Raw genomic sequence first — 19,588 nt, 5'->3', positions numbered from 1 at the left:
TAAAAAAAAAAAAAAAAAAAAAAAAAAAAAAAAAACGGGCTTACTCGTAACCTTATAGGGGGAAGCAAATTCCGGAACTCGTTAGTCTCATTCGATAAGTATTAGTATGAAATCACTACTATTGCCTACCTATTATAAAATTATAAATCACCAAAGGATCTTACCAGAGAACAGGGACGTTCCCGAGGTTACGGAATACAACGACTGAGAAGTGGGAACGTTGGGTTTTGTGCTAGTGGCGCTCGACATCGAATACTGGGACGCTGACGACGGCACATTTGACGCAAATGACGTCGAAAACGCACTCCACGACTTTGACGTGCGCATTCTGTCCGATAAACCGCTACCGGAGCTGTTCTGTTTGAGACGCAGGATTTTGGAGCGACATATGACGCAGCGTAAGGGAAGAAGACGCTGAGAGACGGCGCTCTGAATTGTCTTCACGAAGCATTTGCGGCAAACCACGCGATGTCCGCACGGGTACGTCTGCATACTGGCCTTTGCGTTACAGCAGATGACGCACTGAAACCCACAACAACTTGGGGTGAATATGAATGAGTTTTTGGACGTTTAGGGGGCTTTACCACGGGATCGTTTTACATTGAATACCACAATTAATTGAGACATTGAGAGTTTTTCAGATTTCTACTTAGAGAATTGCTTATAAAGTTAACAAGAGACTTTCTAAGAAATGCTCTCAAAGTTTGCAGGCTAAGTATTCAAGTGATATAAGATTGTAAGATAAGTACTTGAATGATGTAAAATAAGTACTTGAATTGTTCAAACACAAACACTCGAGATAAAATTTTAGATCTAACAAAGACATTCTTTGCGTAGGAGTTCTCATCCTAAAAGTTCAATGACCTTTAAAGAAGAGAAATTCCCAACACAAAAGCTTTTATCGTGTTCTAAAAAACCCACGACATGTGCTTCTCTTTATGAACATTTTATTGACCCTTTTTGATGATGTTTTTTGTACTCAATTTACTGCCAAGTGCTTCGTTCTGTAAGTTGCTTTTGTAGTCAGTTTTAACAGTGGGCCTTTTAAGGATGACTTGTTTCAAGCTACATAATCAAGTTTCTATGTAGGCAAGTACTCAAGTGATATAAGATTGTAAGATAAGTACTTGAATGATGAAAAATAAGTACTTGAATTGTTCAAACACAAACACTCGAGATAAAATTTTAGATCTAACAAAGACATTTTTTGCGTAGGAGTTCTCATCCTAAAAGTTCAATGACCTTTAAAGAGGAGAAATTCCCTACACAAAAGCTTTTATCGTGTTCTAAAAAACCCACGACATGTGCTTCTCTTTATGAACATTTTATTGACCCTTTTTTGTCTAGTACCAACACCTACTACCTAGACTGGAAGTAATGTTTTCATCACAACATGTTTCGTTTTCTACTTCCAGGACTGCAACAGAGATTTAATAGTCTAGTGTCTAGTACCAACACCCACTAGACTGGAAGTAATGTTTTCATCACAACATGTTTCGTTTTCTACTTCCAGGACTGCAACAGAGACGGTGTCACGGATTGCAATGACTATGCCGCTTTGTTGTTCTATGGCAAAGATGAGTGTGAAAAATCCCTCAGCAGCACTAATTTCGGGCGGCGGTATGCTACGTGTAATCCCAGCTCTGGAATACCACTATTGGTCTGACGAGATGGCCAAATTGGGACAGCTGACCATGCGAAATCTGGACGGGTCTGTCAGACCAAGCGACCAAATCTCAAAAAATGGCTGGTTAAGTGGTTATGGTTAACCTTGTTACCTAATATATTTCTCTACCTTTTCTCTGTATCACATACCAAATAGTTTAAAACAAATTTATCACTTTGAATGTCCAAGCAAAAAAGTTGTAGGACTATTTTTGGTCTCTGTCATACCTGACATGGCACTCAATGGCTCGAAAGTATTGAAACATTGTCCGTTTGATCTCCAATGCCCAGTAGTTGAGTAGTAGATAGTTGGATACCAGTTACCGGTAGATACTAAAAGGAAAAGAAGAACAATGATAATTTATACAGTAATAGATGACGTAATCCTCAATTTACTGCCAAGTGCTTCTTTCTGTAAGTTGCTTTTGTAGTCAGTTTTAACAGTGGGCCTTTTAAGGATGACTTGTTTCAAGCTACATAATCAAGTTTCTATGTAGGAAGATATTTCTAAGATCATGAGTCATGTTCCCTCAAAATTGTTTCATTTCAACTCACCTCATCATCTTGAGAAGTAGGAGTATCGGATTCATTCTTCTCTAAAGTTGTCAGCAACTTGTCCTAAAACATGGAGAGTAAAAACTTTCAATTAGAATTTATATTTCGAATTCATACGTCTCCAAATAATGAAAGCATGAGGCTAAGAACTTCATTCAAAGACAGACAAAAAGGTGATCAACCACAAATAGTGTTCATTTGACCAAATAGCTTGGTTGAATGATGCCATTTGGAAAAGTTACTAGTGTGACTTCTAATGCAGATAGAATGTTGGGAGTAAAAATGACATTAATAATGACACAAAACACCGCGGTATAGAATAAACATGACAACATTGAACAGAGACAAAGAGGCATTAACATGTCACAGGTCACAATGGCCACATCACATGCAAAAGAGTCTTACATTGCAACGCTCTATCCTTTTCTTTCTGATATTTCACCCTATCCTCTCTCCTTTACCTGTTAAGATTGCCCAGAGAAGGATAGGCATCGTTGAACTGTTTGTTTTTTAAGTGAACAAACGTGATTGTTACTCATTTTTCTTTCATATTTGGTGTAAACAATCCACTCTTTACCTGTCCTCGACGCGAAGTTCAGAAGTCACAATTCGGAGTTTATATTCTTCTTGTTATATGAAGTATACTAGTGTTTTTCGTGCGTAAGAAGTACTATTTTTGCTGTCGGTAATCAGCATGTAACCAGTGTGTGCTTATTGTGATAGTTGATCCTGAAAGACTAGAGCAAATTTTGGACTTTATACTGTACGAAGGATCAGTATTATTTGAAAGTTCTCCAGGGATTGGATCAGGATTATTTGAAAGTGGATCAACACAACCTCTACTCATGGTGGTAATGAATGTATTTCTCTGCACAACAATGACCATGTACTGGGGTAAGTTCTGTCCAATCTTTAGTCCGTGATTATCTGTCATGAAAATTAATTTTAAAAGAACATCCAACGAAAACTGTTAGCCCCGCACTTCACATTCACCTTCCTTCTTGCTCAGTTACTATCAATATCCTTCTAAATAATTCAAACCCCCATAATTCGACAAAATCCATTTTTACATCAACATAGGTACCTAGACGACTGTAATCTGACACATTACTATACGTATTGTATAAGAAAAGTAGGTTTTTGTCTTGTCATGGCAGTAGGTACAATAGAACAATGGGAGTGCGTATTGTCATGCAAACAAGTAGCTAATACCAGCTGAGCTACCAGATACTCATGTATTAAGGCGGGTCAGGACTGACAACATTGGAGGAATCCAACATTGAATAGCAAACAAATTTGAAACTCTCGTGGGTACTTTTTTTCAATAATCATAGAAGTAAATAGAAATGCTCCTCGCCCTTTGATTATAGATGCCCCTTAGATAGAAATGAAATGGAATTTCCAGGTCAACGCGGCAGCTGTTGTCTTGAATGCTCGAAACCTTGATTTCATAACTCCTCCGATTGGAAAATCTAGAACCAAAAACTACGGGACTACCTCCTGACATGGTCTTACGACCTGACGAGCTTACTCCACAGTTAAACAAGTGTAGATTTTAATAAGAAAATCAGTTCAAAACCAATAATCTCCTGACATGGTCTTACGACCTGACGAGCTTACTCCACAGTTAAACAAGTGTAGATTTTAATAAGAAAATCAGTTCAAAACCAATAATCATCAACATTTAGGAATGTATTCTACTTGATCATCTGATCATGAACTTCAGCAATGTCATGGAGCGTCGCTATTACAACACAAGTGTATTAGGCCTCCTGACATGGTCTTACGGCCTGACGAGCTTACTTCATAGTAAAACAAGTTAGTGTAGATTTTAATAAGAAAATCAGTTCAAAACCAATAATCATCAACATTAATTTAGAAATGTATTCTACTTGATCATCTGATCATGAACTTCAGCAATGTCATGGAGCGTCACTATTACAACACAAGTGTATTAGGAGATTAGGACTATTAGGTTCAGCTAATGCAACAATTGGTAAATTGGTTTCAAAACATGTCGTTAGAGAATAGAACAGAGATTATAATATTGAATGATGATTCGGTGCTCAGCAGGGATCTATATTGTCTCCAGAAATTTAGGCTGTGTACGATAAGTCTTGTTCAGGGAAGGTTAAAACTGTAAGTGATCTTCTCATAGTAACAAATATGGTCACAAGATTCTACTGAATTTTGAAGACTAGAAAAAAGATGAGACCAAAACAATTTACGAAATTGGAATATTGTCTTAAATTTCCAACGAGACAAACTGCGTTGTTGAAAAGGTTATTGGTAGGTACAGACTTGGTCCTCGGAAGGTGAAGATGAAGTTAGTTTACCAAGGGTTTCAGAGTTCGTAGGGATCCGTTAATTTGCAGAAAACCAAAAGCTTATTACCTATATCACTGGAACTTATAAGAACAATTTCCGCATTTTTCCCCCAAGTAAACTGAAAGCAATTTATCAATGTATTTTCCTAATTGTTTCTCAGGTAGGGGACCTATCCATTGATTTCAGTTTGATGAGACCTAGATCAATCAGCTGTAGCTGTACTATGGAGTTCGTTGCTGTGATCCAACCTTATTTCAAGTTTAGATCTCTGCAGTCTGTGTTCAGTATTTCCTTGACATTTATCTTTCGTTGTCACAGAACCTGATTAAACTGTTTAAAAACTATCAGTTCAAGCTACATGATTTCTTTTATTAGCTACACAATTTCTTTTATTAGACTTTTTTCTAATATGAGGTGACGTAGCATTTTTTAACTATCTCAGAAAGTGCGATATTTATTATTTTTAAAACTGTTTGGAAAATTGTCCACTTTTGGTGCGGATTTTTTTACTTGTTCCTTTTTTATTTTTTCATATTTCCACCTCATAGCCTCATACCGGTGTTTTCCATTCATTTAGGTATAGGTATTAGGAATTCTCAAAGTGTTTCTATTTATACATTGTTATACAATATTTAAGTATGATATTTTCCTTTTTCCACATTTTCTTTTTTCTTGGAAAATCTCGACGGGGAAATCTATTTTTGGAACCTGCAAAGGTTTTTATTTATTTTTATGTAAGCTTTGCTTCCAAATATAGAAAATCCTACGCATGATAAAATATTATTCTGTCGCTTAGGTATGGGGGGATGTGTTCTTATTTTCTTACATTTCTACGTGGGAAGGGAGGCATTTATGAGTGTGGGTTTCTCTAAATATAGGTAATTTAATATTCCTTCCCATGCTACGTAAAGTTAGGAACGCTAAGTCTTTGGTGTACCTTGCGACTCGCGACTTACTGTAACAGGATGTAACTTAGCCATTCAACATTCAAATTGAATAGAATTTTCTTAGGTGTCTCAGGATAGGCATCGTTGAACTGTTTGTTTTTTAAGTGAACAAACGTGATTGTTACTCATTTTTCTTTCATATTTGGTGTAAACAATCCACTCTTTACCTGTCCTCGACGCAAAGTTCAGAAGTCACAATTCAGAGTTTATATTCTTCTTGTTGTATGAAGTATACTAGTGTTTGTCGAGCGTAAGAAGTACTATTTTTGCTGACGGTAATCAGCATGTAACCAGTGTGTGCTTATTGTGATAGTTGATCCTGAAAGACTAGAGCAAATTTTGGACTTTATACTGTACGAAGGATCAGTATTATTTGAAAGTTCTCCAGGGATTGGATCAGGATTATTTGAAAGTGGATCAACACAACCTCTACTCATGGTGGTAATGAATGTATTTCTCTGCACAACAATGACCATGTACTGGGGTAAGTTCTGTCCAATCTTCTAATCAAATCGCCTTAGGGATGTAGGTACGCCTTAGGGATGTAGGTAAACCCCAAGATATCTTCAGGACAGTTATTCAGGGATAATTGTTTCGAACTGAATACGACCATTATATCTACATAGCCACATTTTTTTCAGTATCTTTGTCTAAAGTCAATGCCTAAAATAGAAAATATCAACATGTGGTATGATATGTCCTTATAATAAATAAATATACCGAACAACAAGAAGAACCCATTTTAACAAGCTTGATTGGAGAATAGAACATACATAGAACTGCTGAAATTTTGACTTTTCAACACCGTGTTTTCAGCTTCCTTGCCATATGCTTTTCGGTTCTTGCCCAAAGGGAAATGTTCCTACTGCTGCCCCATCAATGAACCTGATGACATCACGTTTCTTCTTTTCACAAGGTAAGTTCATGCAGACATTCGTATCATGAGCGAGAGGGTGTGGGTTCGAATCCTAGCCTAAGGATTTTTTTTATCTTGAATAATTTCACTACCATAACAAAAGAACTTACAAGTCAGAGGCGATAACACGTCGATGGCGCCATTCGAGATGGATTACTGAAGTTAAGCAACGTTGCGCGTGGTTGATATCCGGATGGGCTGTTGCCTCACTTAGGCTGGGTGAGGTTGTGAGTAGGCGGAAAGCTTGTTGCCGGATGGGGAGTAAAACCTCCGTCAACAAAGACCTTGGAAGTTATACAATGAAGTTAAAACTCCTAAGAAACAGGAAGAGCTTACCAACAATAAAGGACCACGTCATTTATTTCATTCAAACGTCTCACATATGAATTAATACTTCACTGGTTGACTTTCAATTCAATTCCATTCAAACTTTGTTCAATTCGTAATTGTCATGATAAAAATATTAATTATTCTTATATGAAATTAATTTTATTCAATTCATTACTTTCCAGGGCCAATTCTCACACACCGGATATCTTACGTGCTGGACATGAAATGGACCTGAAAATGTCTCACATGAATAGACAAATGACCACTGTGTTCTACATACACGGCTTTACAGAGCAGGCTAATGGCGAAAGTGGTACTACGGTAAAAGATGGTAAGTGAAGGCCTCAGATAGAGGGACAGAACACTATAAAATTGGTCGTTAACGAATATACACGGCTTTACAGAGCAGGCTAATGGCGAAAGTGGTACTACGGTGAAAGATGGTAAGTGAAGGCCTCAGATAGAGGGACAGAACACAATAAAATTGGTCGTTAACGAAGACCCATCACACGGTATGGAAGAGAAATAAAATGCCAGATTATATACAAACATATTATGCCGATCTGCCATATCATGATGTGATCCCACCTTTTCAAAAGTATTAACGAAGACCCATCACACGGTATGGAAGAGAAAAATGTCAGATTATATACAAACATATTATGCCGATCTGCCATATCATTATGTGATCCCACCTTTTCAAAAGATCTGAAAATTGTGAAACCCATTATTAGGTAGTAATAACAGGCATCCAATAGATAGGTAAGTTTTGTATTTGTATTATCCCTAGTTGCAGTCAGCTCCCATGGCGTAGTGGTCACTGCACTCGCCTTGTACGCGGGAGACCCGGGTTCGATTCCCGGCGGGGTCAAGAAATTTGTATCATGCAAATGATTGATCCCGTGACTGGCTGTTGCGGGGCCCACTCAGCCTCGTGAGGAAAATGAGTAGCTATGACATGTAAATGCGCATAGCGACCGGTGCCAGCATGGTAGGTAAACATTGGTTGTTAGGATTATTGAGATACTTATTGGGAAAAATCCTACAATGCTGCAGTGAGCACCAAAGTTGTGACATAATAACACAAAGAAACTGCATTTACAATTGCATAGTTACTTTCTCATTCTAGGTACCATCAATTATAATTACATTACACCAGGCCACCCCCCCCCCGTGGCTTGGGGTTTTCCTGGCGGCCAAAGCAAGTGGATGAAATAGGTACTTACAGTTATTTGAAAAATGTGTGCCGAGAAAGAAAGTGAATCGCTCTCAACTTTCCCAATTTTAATTTTTGGTGATTTAAATTAAAGTGGAGCATCCTTTGTCATATTGTCAAAGAAATTTCTATATAGGGACACTACAGAGGGGTCATGGGGATACGTAAGAAGTGTAGAGTAATAGATTTCTAGATTTGGATACCTATCCGAAAATTAACAATTAACAGATTCTTGTTGAAATATAACTCATAAGTGGTAAGTGAGTAAAGTGAGTATCTATTGCTGCAATACCAGTGATTTTAATTTTTGATGAGTCTAAAGTGGAGCATCCTTTGTCATATTGTCAAAGAAATTCCTACATAGGGACACTACAGAGGGGTCATGGGGATACGTAAGAAGTGTAGAGTAATAGATTTCTAGATTTGCATACCTATCAGAAAATTAACAATTAACAGATTCTTGTTGAAATATAACTCATAAGTGGTAAGTGAGTAAAGTGAGTATCTATTGCTGCAATACCAGTGCAATGAAAAATGGAAGATAAATTCATTGAAAAAATATGTAGATACTTACCTACTTATACTAACTAAACAACCTCCGTGAAGATTCCAATGAAACTGTATCTTCTGAATCAAATTCACTTACCTCATAGGAAATAGGTAAGTATCTACTAGCAATGGAAATGAAAGGGAGAGAAGAAAGAGGAAACAAAATTACTACGAACCTACCTACTTATACTAAACAACCTCCGTGAAAATTCCAATGAAACTGATGTATCTTCTGAATTAAATTCACTTACCTCATAGGAAATAGGTAAGTATCTACTAGCAATGGAAATGAAAGGGAGAGAAGAAAGAGGAAACAAAATTACTACGTGGGTACAAAATTTACGAGAAATTCCTTCCTCTCTTGCTTACTTGCAAGGGAATAATCGACAAAATTGATTCCGTATTAGAGCTTTATGGGCCCTCTGAGTTTTAACAAATTCAAAATGGTGCACATAATAAAATTGCAGAAAATTTTCATTTTTATTTCCTCGGGAAACACAATTTATTTAAATTTATTCCATGTTACATTTTGTTTTTGGAATTTTCTCCAGCGTGGTAACCTCTTTGGAGTCTGCAGACTACTCAAGTATAAAATCTGTATGGAAGCTCCTCTGCTCTATTTTCTCCAATCGATATCTACAGGTCGAAAGGATTGTGATAGTATGAAAATAAAAGTTCTTATAAAACCAATATTATAGTGTAGTAGAAGCTGACAAAAGGGTCCATAAGTATAAAGTATGAAAATAAAAGTTCTTATAAAACCAATATTATAGTGTAGTAGAAGCTGACAAAAGGGTCCACGTATGAAAATAAAAGTTCTTATAAAACCAATATTATAGTGTAGTAGAAGCTGACAAAAGGGTCCATAAGTATAATAGCACAAGGAGGTAATATCTCTAGTTTATTTTTAGAAATAAAACACTTCGTCTAACATCATTCGAGAGGGCAAAGTGCTCATGATGCTCGAGTCATACCAAATTTCCATTTCCAGCCTATCTGAGACGCGGTGATTTCAACATCATCCTCGTAGACTGGAGTGGCCTGTCCGCCTTTCCCTGGTACACCAACGCGAAACACTTCATCTAACATCATTCGAGAGGCCAAAGTGCTGAAGTGCTCATGATGCTCGAGTCATACCAAATTTTCATTTCCAGCCTATCTGAGACGCGGTGATTTCAACATCATCCTCGTAGACTGGAGTGGCCTGTCCGCCTTTCCCTGGTACACCAACGCTGCCACCAACACTCACATTGTCGGCCACTTCATTGCCGCTTTCATTCGCTTCCTGCAATCCAAAGGCTTTCCGCTGCACAAGATGCACGTCATTGGATTCAGTTTGGGGGCGGAGATAGCAGGATTCACAGGCAAAGCCTTGGGCACCGTGGACAAATTGCCACGGATCACAGGTGAGTGAGGGTGGATATTCGCAGGCATTTTTGACCCTGGCCTGAAAAGCCACGTGGGGCTGAAAAGGCCCATTATGGATAAAGGCGTGATGAAGTTTTGGTGGTCCACAACCACAGATGTGCCACCCCTCATTTACTTCGGTTGAGTGAGACTGTGAGAGTGATAACTTGTTTAAGAGTTTAAGGTCTTCCTCTGACTCCAATGTTTTATGTCACTGCCGAAATTTGAATCACAGTCCTCCATTTATAAATCCAAGGCGTTTTAGTATTACTGGAGCTACATGTACCTATAATGAATTCTTCTAATAATTATTCTTAATTCTTTATTCCCAGGTTTAGATCCAGCATTTCCGCTCTACGGATTCACCGGTGGCGAAGGTCACCTATCCAAGGAGGACGCGGACTTTGTTGACGTGATTCACACAGATGGAGGTATTCTGGGCTTCCCAGTCCCGATTGGGCATGCTGACTTCTTCCCTAATGGAGGCTTTCCTGTTCAACCGGGCTGCCATATCCGTCAGCTGCTGAGAAAGAACTCAATAGAGCACTTCTGTGAGTAGGCGATTTCGTCCTTGACCACTAACTTGGTTAGCAATCGAGAGATAGAGCCGAGAAAATATTGTTTCTGGCCGTTCAGAGCATTTTGTCACCAATGTGAATCCTCTAACTTGCGTATTTACGCCAAACGCCAGATAGAGGTATAAGTAACTATAGCCCCTGATAAACATGTGGGTGTGCCTATGCACGGCGAGTTAGAGAGCGCCAATGGTGGTAAGGGAAAAGTAGAAGCTCTATTCTGGACTTGGTATTCCGTCGTCATCAAAACTTCAACTCCAAGCTTTTTCAATCAAGATCAAATTGATATTCCGTCGTCATCAAAACTTCAACTCCAAGCTTTTTCAATCAAGATCAAATTGTGGAAAATTGAGGACCTTTGAAAGTAGGCAGGGGGAAAACAAAAACATCAACGAGAAGATCGTCCGATGTGTACCTAGTTGTCCCGACATGAAATTTAATTCTTATCCGTCGTCATCAAAACTTCAACTCCAAGCTTTTTCAATCAAGATCAAATTGTGAAAAATTGAGGACGTTTGAAAGTAGGCAGGGGGAAAACAAAAACATCAACGAGAAGATCGTCCGATGTGTACCTAGTTGTCCCGACATGAAATTTAATTCTTCAGACAGGGGGAAAACAAAAACATCAACAAGAAAATCCTCCGATGTGTACCTAGTTGTCCCGACATGAAATTTAATTCTTTCGACAGCCCATCAGATGCTTTTAGTACATTTTATTATGTAGGACAAGTCGCGGGAGTATTTTTAGCTGCTGGATGCTTTTAAATAACTCTTCAATCATTCATTCCTCCTTCACCTCCTCCTCCTCCTCCTCCTCCTTTCCTCCCTTGTCTGTCTTGGTTTCTGACATTTCCTGTCGTCAGATTTCAGTTTAATATTTCTCCCTCAGAGCATTACGCTCTATCTTCAGTTCTCAATTTTCGTGAAAATAATCCCTCAGTAACGGCGAAGTCCCTTTTGCATTGCTCTAGGATAAATCCTTTCACATCCATGTCTGTACGGAGACGGAAAATAACTAGTGAGAAATTTTACCCTATGTGGGATTCAAATCCAGTATTTCCAGGTCATCCCATTCCTCTTGACAGCTTGTCCACACTCCACACTGAGTGACTGAGTCTCACTGAGGTCATTTTTTGGATACTTTGTTGTAGCAGGGTGATATTGTCAAATAACAGAATCAACAATGAATAAATAATAATCTTGCTCCTCTCTCTTTCACTCGGTAGACCCGCATATCCTAGCCATGCTTTTACTAGCTAATATTGCACCCTCATAATCGAGTTTTTCCTCGCCTCCTCCTCCTCCTTCTTCTTCTACTTCTTCTTCTTCTCCTCCTCCTCCTTCTCCTTTCCTCCGTTGTCTGTCATGGTTTCTGACATTTCCTGTCGTCAGATTTCAGTTTAATATTTCTCCCTCAGAGCATAACGCTCTATCTTCAGTTCTCAATTTTCGTGAAAATTATCCCCCAGTAACGGCGAAGTCCCTTTTGCATTGCTCTAGGATAAATCCTTTCACATCCATGTCTGTGCGGAGACGGAAAATAACTAGTGAGAAATTTTACCCTATGTGGGATTCAAATCCAGTATTTCCAGGTCTCCTCTTAACAGCTTGTCCACACTCAACACTGAGTCTCACTGAGAACATTTTTTGGATACTTTGTTGCAGCGGGTGATATTGTCAAATAACACAATCAACAATGAATAAATAATAATCTTGCTCCTCTCTCTTTCACTCGGTAGACCCGCATATCCTTGCCATTTTTACTTTCTATTACTACAGTATAGCGGAGCTATACTAGTAATGAAAGTATTGCAATCGGTCCAAATTTTCAAAATCGGGAAATGGTTGGAAATATCCGTTTTGGGATCCCCTGATGTCAAAAAAGTGATTTTTAGCCCATGGTCTGTACGTAACGTACGTACGTACGTAACGTACGTACGTACGTAACGTACGTACGTACGTAACGTACGTACGTACGTAACGTACGTACGTACGTAACGTACGTACGTACGTAACGTACGTACGTACGTAACGTACGTACGTACGTAACGTACGTACGTACGTAACGTACGTACGTACGTAACGTACGTACGTACGTAACGTACGTACGTACGTAACGTACGTACGTACGTAACGTACGTACGTACGTAACGTACGTACGTACGTAACGTACGTACGTACGTACGTACGTACGTACGTGCGTACATACATACGTACAGACCATGGGCTAAAAATCACTTTATAGATACAAATAGGTACCTACTTATGTACATTATAGCATTATATTATACACATTATGTGCTTTGGAACTGTTTCAAAAAATAGGGTAGGAGGGGGTAGAATTAGCAAAGGGAGAGAGGGAGACTGCATGCAGATGCACCACGGATGCTGATACGAAGGGAGTGAATAATGGGAGCGACAATTACCCCTGCATTGATGCTTGATAATAATTTATAAGCTAGGTATGCCAATTTCAGAGGGGAAATATTTTCTTTCCGATGAAGTTGGAAGGTTGGAAAATGGAAACACGTTTAAGTGCTTGGTAATTGGAAACACGAATGGCCAGCTTTCAGTGCTTGGCAGGGCGGACTTTACACACACGAGGTTAGAACATGGAAGTTCAGCAACGTTGATTGTAGTGGTTACCTGATTTGTTTAGGGAGAGCTGTCCGCCCAATATAGCATTAGGTATATCATGAACCCAGTCATATACGATCATAAAGAACTTACCTACTCATTTAGTAAAGTACAACCAACTACAAGTAGACACTATCTATTCAATAGAAAATGAAATTCCAGAGCTCTTGACTCCACTTGCAAACTTTGAAACCTCTTTGCCAGTAACAACAAGAAACCCATTATTAAGTAGTATATAATAACAGGCATCCAATAGATAGGTAAGTTTTGTATTTGTATTATCCCTAGTTGCCTACCTGAGGGTAGACACTATCTATTCAATAGAAAATGAGATTCCAGAGCTCTTGACTCCACTTGCAAACTTCGAAACCTCTTTGCCAGTAACAACAAGTGTCTCTATCTAAACCTCCTTGCCAGTTCATTATGAAAACTGCACTTGTCAGCTTAATTAGATTGCCTCTACACCAAATTAGATTTCCTCCTTTTCAAATTTTCTACTTGCATAAGAAACCAGTCGAAATAATTGAACTAATTTTTCGCTCAGCATTTTGTGTCAAATGCATTTTAAAAATGAAAGCCCGAACGTGGAGCAGAATTCCTTCTTGCGTTCCTTACCCTATAGGAAGGAAAGTTTTGTGATTTTACCGTTTTCGGTGTAGGTAGGGTAAGTGTACCATTTATTCGCCCACCTAAAAAACGTACCATTTATTGGCCCACCTGTACCATACGCCACATAAGTCTGAGAAGCCCGAACGTGGAGCAGAATTCCTTTTTGCGTTCCTTACCCTATAGGAAGGAAAGTTTTGTGATTTTACCGTTTTCGGTGTACTAGTTAAGCACACATAGTATAATGAAGGAATAAATGAGACTTTAACCATGAACTGGAAAGGCGCCATACGCTCATTAACTGCTGAAAATTATGAGATCATACCTATTGGGCTTATAGATAGCCCAATCTTTGGAAACTACCTGAACTAACTTCATACGTAACTATAGGTAGGTACTTATAATACTCATCTGTGGTGGACTCGAAAAAATAATTATGAGTTCCAAAATCCCAAAAATTCAGTGTCCGGAACTTGAGCCCTTTTTCCAGATCTCATCTGTGGTGGACTCGAAAAAATAATTATGAGTTCCAAAATCCCAAAAATTCAGTGTCCGGAACTTGAGCCCTTTTTCCAGATCTCACGTGGTTGGAACATTGAAGTTCAGCAACGTTGAATGTAGTGGTTACCTGATTTGTTTAGGGGGAGCTATCCATACCATGTTCGTCCAATATAGCATTAGGTATATATTATCATGAACCCAGTCATATAGGATCATAAAGAACTTACCTACTCATTTAGTAAAGTACAACCAACTACAGTTGCAAGAAAATAAAAGAGTAAAACTTATAATCCAATAGCCTAGAGTCCTAAAGCTAGACTATTAGCGAGAAGTTATCCCCATTAAACTTACACATACTAATTTTAACCACCCCTAGAATTATTTTATGTCTGCATTTTTTACATACCTAGAGTCCTAAACTATTAGCGAGAAGTTATCCCCATTAAACTTACACATACTAATTTTAACCACCCCTAGAATTATTTTATGTCTGCATTTTTTACATAGGGCAATTTGTCCGCTAATAACTCACATTGAAAAATCATTATTACTCTCGGCGCGAATTTCAAATTGCCTTCTGGCCATTGTATCCGGAACTTGATAGTTAATTGCCGGTTTGCGTGATGTGCTACGAAGATGGAACAAGAAACAAACTTTACAAGGTCGAACGCCGGAAACATGGAGGGAAACTTGAGAAGGATTGAAACTCGAAAAATAGCTGGACATTGGGGAGAGATGAAAACTCGGGAAAGTATCGAGTTTTGACTCTTTTTAGACTCTTTAGAAAAATGGATTTGAAGTTTTTGATGTCTATTGAAAGGTACAAGGGGGATTTTACAAAAACTCGTGTGTTTTAGTGGATATAGGCGATACAAACGTAATTATTTTTGGGACTGACGACTGACTGGGTAACAGATTACCCTAAAAGGGCCTAAAACGTAATTATTTTTGGGACTGACGACTGACTGGGTAACAGATTACCCTAAAAGGGCCTAAGACGTAATTATTTTTGGGACTGACGACTGACTGGGTAACAGATTACCCTAAAAGGGCCTAAGTAATGACTAGGCCACCGGCCACCCTTCTTCGACACTTCAATTAGGTACATACTTCATTACTTCGACAGTGAGTGTCATTCTAGGTTTGATATTTTAATAGGAACTTGACTATACGACAGTTGACGTCTATGTGTTATACTTATGACTCATAAAAAAGAACATCGACAGCAAGAGTGATTACGATGCTCTTCCTACCTGACGAAAATCTCGGGAGAAAAACAGAACAATGAGGATCTCTAATAAATAGAAAAAACGAGGATCTCTAATAAATGGAACAACGGAAAGATCTCTAATAAATAGAAGAAATAGAAAGCAAAAAACGTGCGCGGTTTCCAACAGCCACACTAGGGAAATAAATGAAGAGATTTTTCAAAAGGGCAAAACGAAGTGCACTTTTGAAAGAGGAAACAAAAGAACTGAACTCCTTTTTTTCTGTTTTTACTTCGTCATATTCTTCTAAAAGTAGGACATGTGAAACAGAGGAAAGGGAACAAGGGACAAGAGAAACAGGGGAAAGGGAACAAGGGAAATAGAAGAAAGGAGACAAATAGCAAGGAAAGGGAAAACAAAATAGAGATAGGGGGGGAATTCCCCAGAGTCAATCTAGAACCTAGAACGACAACATCTAAACTGAGAATGAAGAAAACTGTGAAGAATCTTTTCAAGCAATATTATCCTCCTCAAAAGGACTTGTAATCTTCTTAAACATTGGAGTAATATTGGATCTCAGACGGTGTGAAATTGTGATTGCACTTAAGTGGGACCACACACGTTCCGGCCCGGCGTGACGGTCTGACAGACCTAGATCTGTCAGCCAGTTGAAACGTGAGTGTGGCGGGCCATAGGCATAGGAACCAATAGATCTGTACATAATACATAGAAGTAGGTAAGATTATCATAGAACATAGACTCGATGAGACTTTGTAAAGTCCCATAACATAAGCCAAGGATAGCATTTTGAACCTTGAATCTACCTCTGTGACCAACCTTACAAATTATCCTCACTATCTTTCAATCAAAGGTCTAATTTAAAAAATTCGATGGTAATAAAACAGACTCACATTGGTATGTAGATACTAAGTCAAAAGGCGTTGGCGGGATATAAGCAAAACAGAGGCACGCTATTTTGTTGTTAAAAAACAAAGTAGAACGGGGGTTGAAAATCAACTCTGTAATTTGAAATTTGATCAAAAGATTATTTATTAAGATATTTGAGAAATAATTGGTAGGTACATAAGAAATTTAATAATAATTTATAAATACCTAATGCTACGAAGATGGAACAAGAAAGAAACTTTACAAGGTCGAACGCCGGAAACATGGAGGGAAACTTGAGAAGGATTGAAACTCGAAAAATAGCTGGATATTGGGGAGAGATGAAAACTCGGGAAAGTATCGAGTTTTGACTCTTTTTAGACTCTTTAATAAGAAAAATGGATTTGAAGTTTTTGATGTCTATTGAAAGGTACAAGGGGGATTTTACAAAAACTCGTGTGTCTTAGTGGATATAGGCGATACAAACGTAATTATTTTTGGGACTGACGACTGACTGGGTAACAGATTACCCTAAAAGGGCCTAAGTAAGGACTAGGCCAGCCTTCTTCGACACTTCAATTACTTCGACAGTGAGGGTCATTCTAGGTTTGAGATTTTAATAGGTACTTGACTATACGACAGTTGACGTCTATGTGTTATACTTATTAATATTCTTTGCTTACTATGTACATCCTTCGTTCCTCCTCACTTGCTTGGGAAGAAAAGTAATTTATTACATGCTCACAGGTAGAAATGTCAGAGCCTGAAATGTCAAAAGTACCTGTCGGGGAAATAAAAGAACGCTTTCTTTAGGTACTTTTTGGTAAGTAGGCACTTGGGTGTTTTTTTCCATTTTAAAAAATTCAATTATAATTTCTCTTCGTTGATGTTCAAGACACAATGGAGACTTTTTTTTACCTCCCACTCAGAAATAACGTAGTTGGAAAAGTCCCGAGTCTCAAGTACCTACCTACTTTTTGTTTAGAGAGATAGGTAGGTATCTACTTCATTACATTTTGAAAGGATGAAATAAAATCGTAGCAGGGGCTAATCTAACAATAGCGCACAGAATTGCACATTTGTCTAAGCAAATTTCAGGCGTTCATAAAAATATCTCTTTGATTTCTCCATTTCAAAGAATCACCTGGTCACGAGTTACAAAATTGTATTTGTCGAGTTACAACCTACCAAGACACAATGGAGACTTTTTTTACCTCCCACTCAGAAATAACGTAGGTGGAAAAATCCCGAGTCTCAAGTACCTACCTACCTACTTTTTGTTTAGAGAGATAGGTAGGTATCTACTTCATTACATTTTGAAAGGATGAATTAAAATCGTAGCAGGGGCTAATCTAACAATAGCACACAGAATTGCACATTTGTCTAAGCAAATTTCAGGCGTTCATAAAAATATCTCTTTGATTTCTCCATTTCAAAGAATCGCCTGGTCACGAGTTACAAAATTGTATTTGTCGAGTTACAACCTACAAACCGAAAGTAAATAACATCAAAATAATATCGAATTTCATATTACTCTATCTCTGGACACGAAAATGTAATATAATACATTACCTACTCTATTCGGAAGCAATAGAACATGCATATCTACATCAAAATTCTGAAACATTCATTCAAAATTGAAAAAATGAAAAAGTATGAAGAAAAACTGTCATAACAGAATTACAGAATACTGTTTTGTTTTTCTGGAATAAAAAAAAAATGTCTGTCTAGGACGTTTAGATAGTGATTCTCCCTTGTATCTAGGTAGGTACACAACACATACCATTAATATGTCATAATGTTTTTAGGGAGAATATTTGTACAGAAGAGTATTGAGGAAAAAAACAGCTATTTCTATTCGGAAGCAATAGAACATGCATGTCTACATCAAAATTCTGAAACATCCATTCAAAATTGAAAAGAAAAAAAAAATTCTGGAATAAAAAAGAAATGTCTGTCTAGGACGTTTAGATAGTGATTCTCCATTGTATCTAGGTAGGTACACAACACATAGACACATACCATTAATATGTCATAATGTTTTTAGGGAGAATATTTGTACAGAAGAGTATTGAGGAAAAAAACAGCTATTCAAGAACTTTACACTCTATCCGAAAGCAATAGAACATGCATGTCTACATCAAAATTCTGAAACATCCATTCAAAATTGAAAAAAATGAAAAAGTATGAAGAAAAACTGTCATAACAGAATTACAGAATACTGTTTTGTTTTTCTGGAATAAAAAAAATGTCTGTCTAGGACGTTTAGATAGTGATTCTCCCTTGTATCTAGGTATAGGTACACAACACATACCATTAATATGTCATAATGTTTTTAGGGAGAATATTTGTACAGAAGAGTATTGAGGAAAAAAACAGCTATTCAAGAACTTTCGACAATTTGACACCAATACATGCAATTTAAAACTGTTTCTAGCAAACGAACAGATAAACATTCACGCAGACTATTGAATTTAAACTTAGATAAAAATTTGACACCAATACATGCAATTTAAAACTGTTTCTAGCAAACGAACAGATAAACATTCACGCAGACTATTGAATTTAAACTTAGATACCAAAACGTTTAAACATTTGAAAAGAAAACAGCAATAACTTTCATTGAGCTTGTCTAAATCTAAGGGAAATATAGTGCCTAATATCACGCAGTTTACCCAGAAAACACAGAAAAAAGCAATAAAAACACTTCAGTAAATTTTGTATCCTGACAAATGATAGCTTTTGCGTATTCACATACCTACTTCAGAAGAAAATAAACGAAGGCGGTTTTAGGAAAAGATTTAGGTGAGAAAAGGCCCACAGAATTGTTTCGTTTAAACGCAAATAACCGTAAATTACAAGGTAGTTACGTTAATTGCCTTGATACAGAAAATAAACACTAGATTCTAGAACATGAAACTCACACAAAAAGGAACAATTGAGGAATGAAATTAGATAATACTTAAAGCTAGGCTTGCCAAATATCCAAAATGTCGATTCGGGACGCGAATCCGCGAACATAATTGCCAAATCCGCGAACATAATCGCAAAATCAAAGTGTGGCTGTTGAGGGCTGAATTTTGGAAAAAGTTCGAAAGGAGTTGGCGTTTTTCGGGACCTCAGATTTCGGCCAAGTCGGTCAATCGTTCCTAAGAAATATTTAAAGTGTAGGTACATTAAATTGGAAATCGCCAAATCCGCGAACATAATCGCGAAACCCGCGAACATAATCGCGAAATCCGCGAACATAATCGCGAAATCCG

The 19,588-nt window shown here is 37.8% G+C and overlaps 3 protein-coding genes and 1 non-coding gene across 5 annotated transcripts in view; all 4 read left to right on the top strand.

Annotated features, from left to right (window-relative positions):
• The window catches only part of LOC103519847, a 26,841-nt gene extending 24,791 nt beyond the window's left edge, over positions 1–2,050 (top strand). For both annotated transcript variants that reach the window (XM_008484934.3, XM_026831174.1), the window contains one exon: positions 1,514–2,050. In XM_008484934.3, the coding sequence (XP_008483156.1) occupies positions 1,514–1,666 (153 nt within the window). In that variant the 3' untranslated portion in view covers positions 1,667–2,050. The remainder of the gene's footprint in view (positions 1–1,513) is intronic.
• A 1,885-nt stretch (positions 2,051–3,935) lies between these two features.
• LOC103519848 lies at positions 3,936–9,592 on the top strand. Its single transcript, XM_026831175.1, has 5 exons — positions 3,936–4,038; positions 5,809–5,979; positions 6,312–6,411; positions 6,924–7,072; positions 9,498–9,592. The coding sequence occupies exons 1-5, from the start codon at positions 3,936–3,938 to the stop codon at positions 9,590–9,592; spliced, it is 618 nt and encodes a 205-aa protein (XP_026686976.1).
• On the top strand, positions 7,541–7,612 carry Trnat-ugu. The gene has a single exon. It is a non-coding gene; the product is annotated as a tRNA-Thr (tRNA).
• Positions 9,593–9,628: 36 nt separating the features above from the next.
• LOC113471769 (hepatic triacylglycerol lipase-like) lies at positions 9,629–10,464 on the top strand (the record flags this gene model as incomplete). Its single annotated transcript, XM_026831173.1, has 3 exons — positions 9,629–9,636; positions 9,671–9,912; positions 10,246–10,464. Coding segments are annotated over exons 1-3 (469 nt in total), but the record flags the coding sequence as incomplete, so codon positions are not given.
• Between the last annotated feature and the right edge of the window lie 9,124 nt (positions 10,465–19,588).

This window comes from Diaphorina citri, unplaced genomic scaffold (genome assembly GCF_000475195.1).
Source record: "Diaphorina citri unplaced genomic scaffold, Diaci psyllid genome assembly version 1.1 scaffold2985, whole genome shotgun sequence".
NCBI classification, from domain to species: Eukaryota; Metazoa; Arthropoda; class Insecta; order Hemiptera; family Psyllidae; genus Diaphorina; species Diaphorina citri.
Note: the sequence above shows the minus strand (reverse complement) of the source record. Positions and strands in the feature narration are given on the sequence as shown.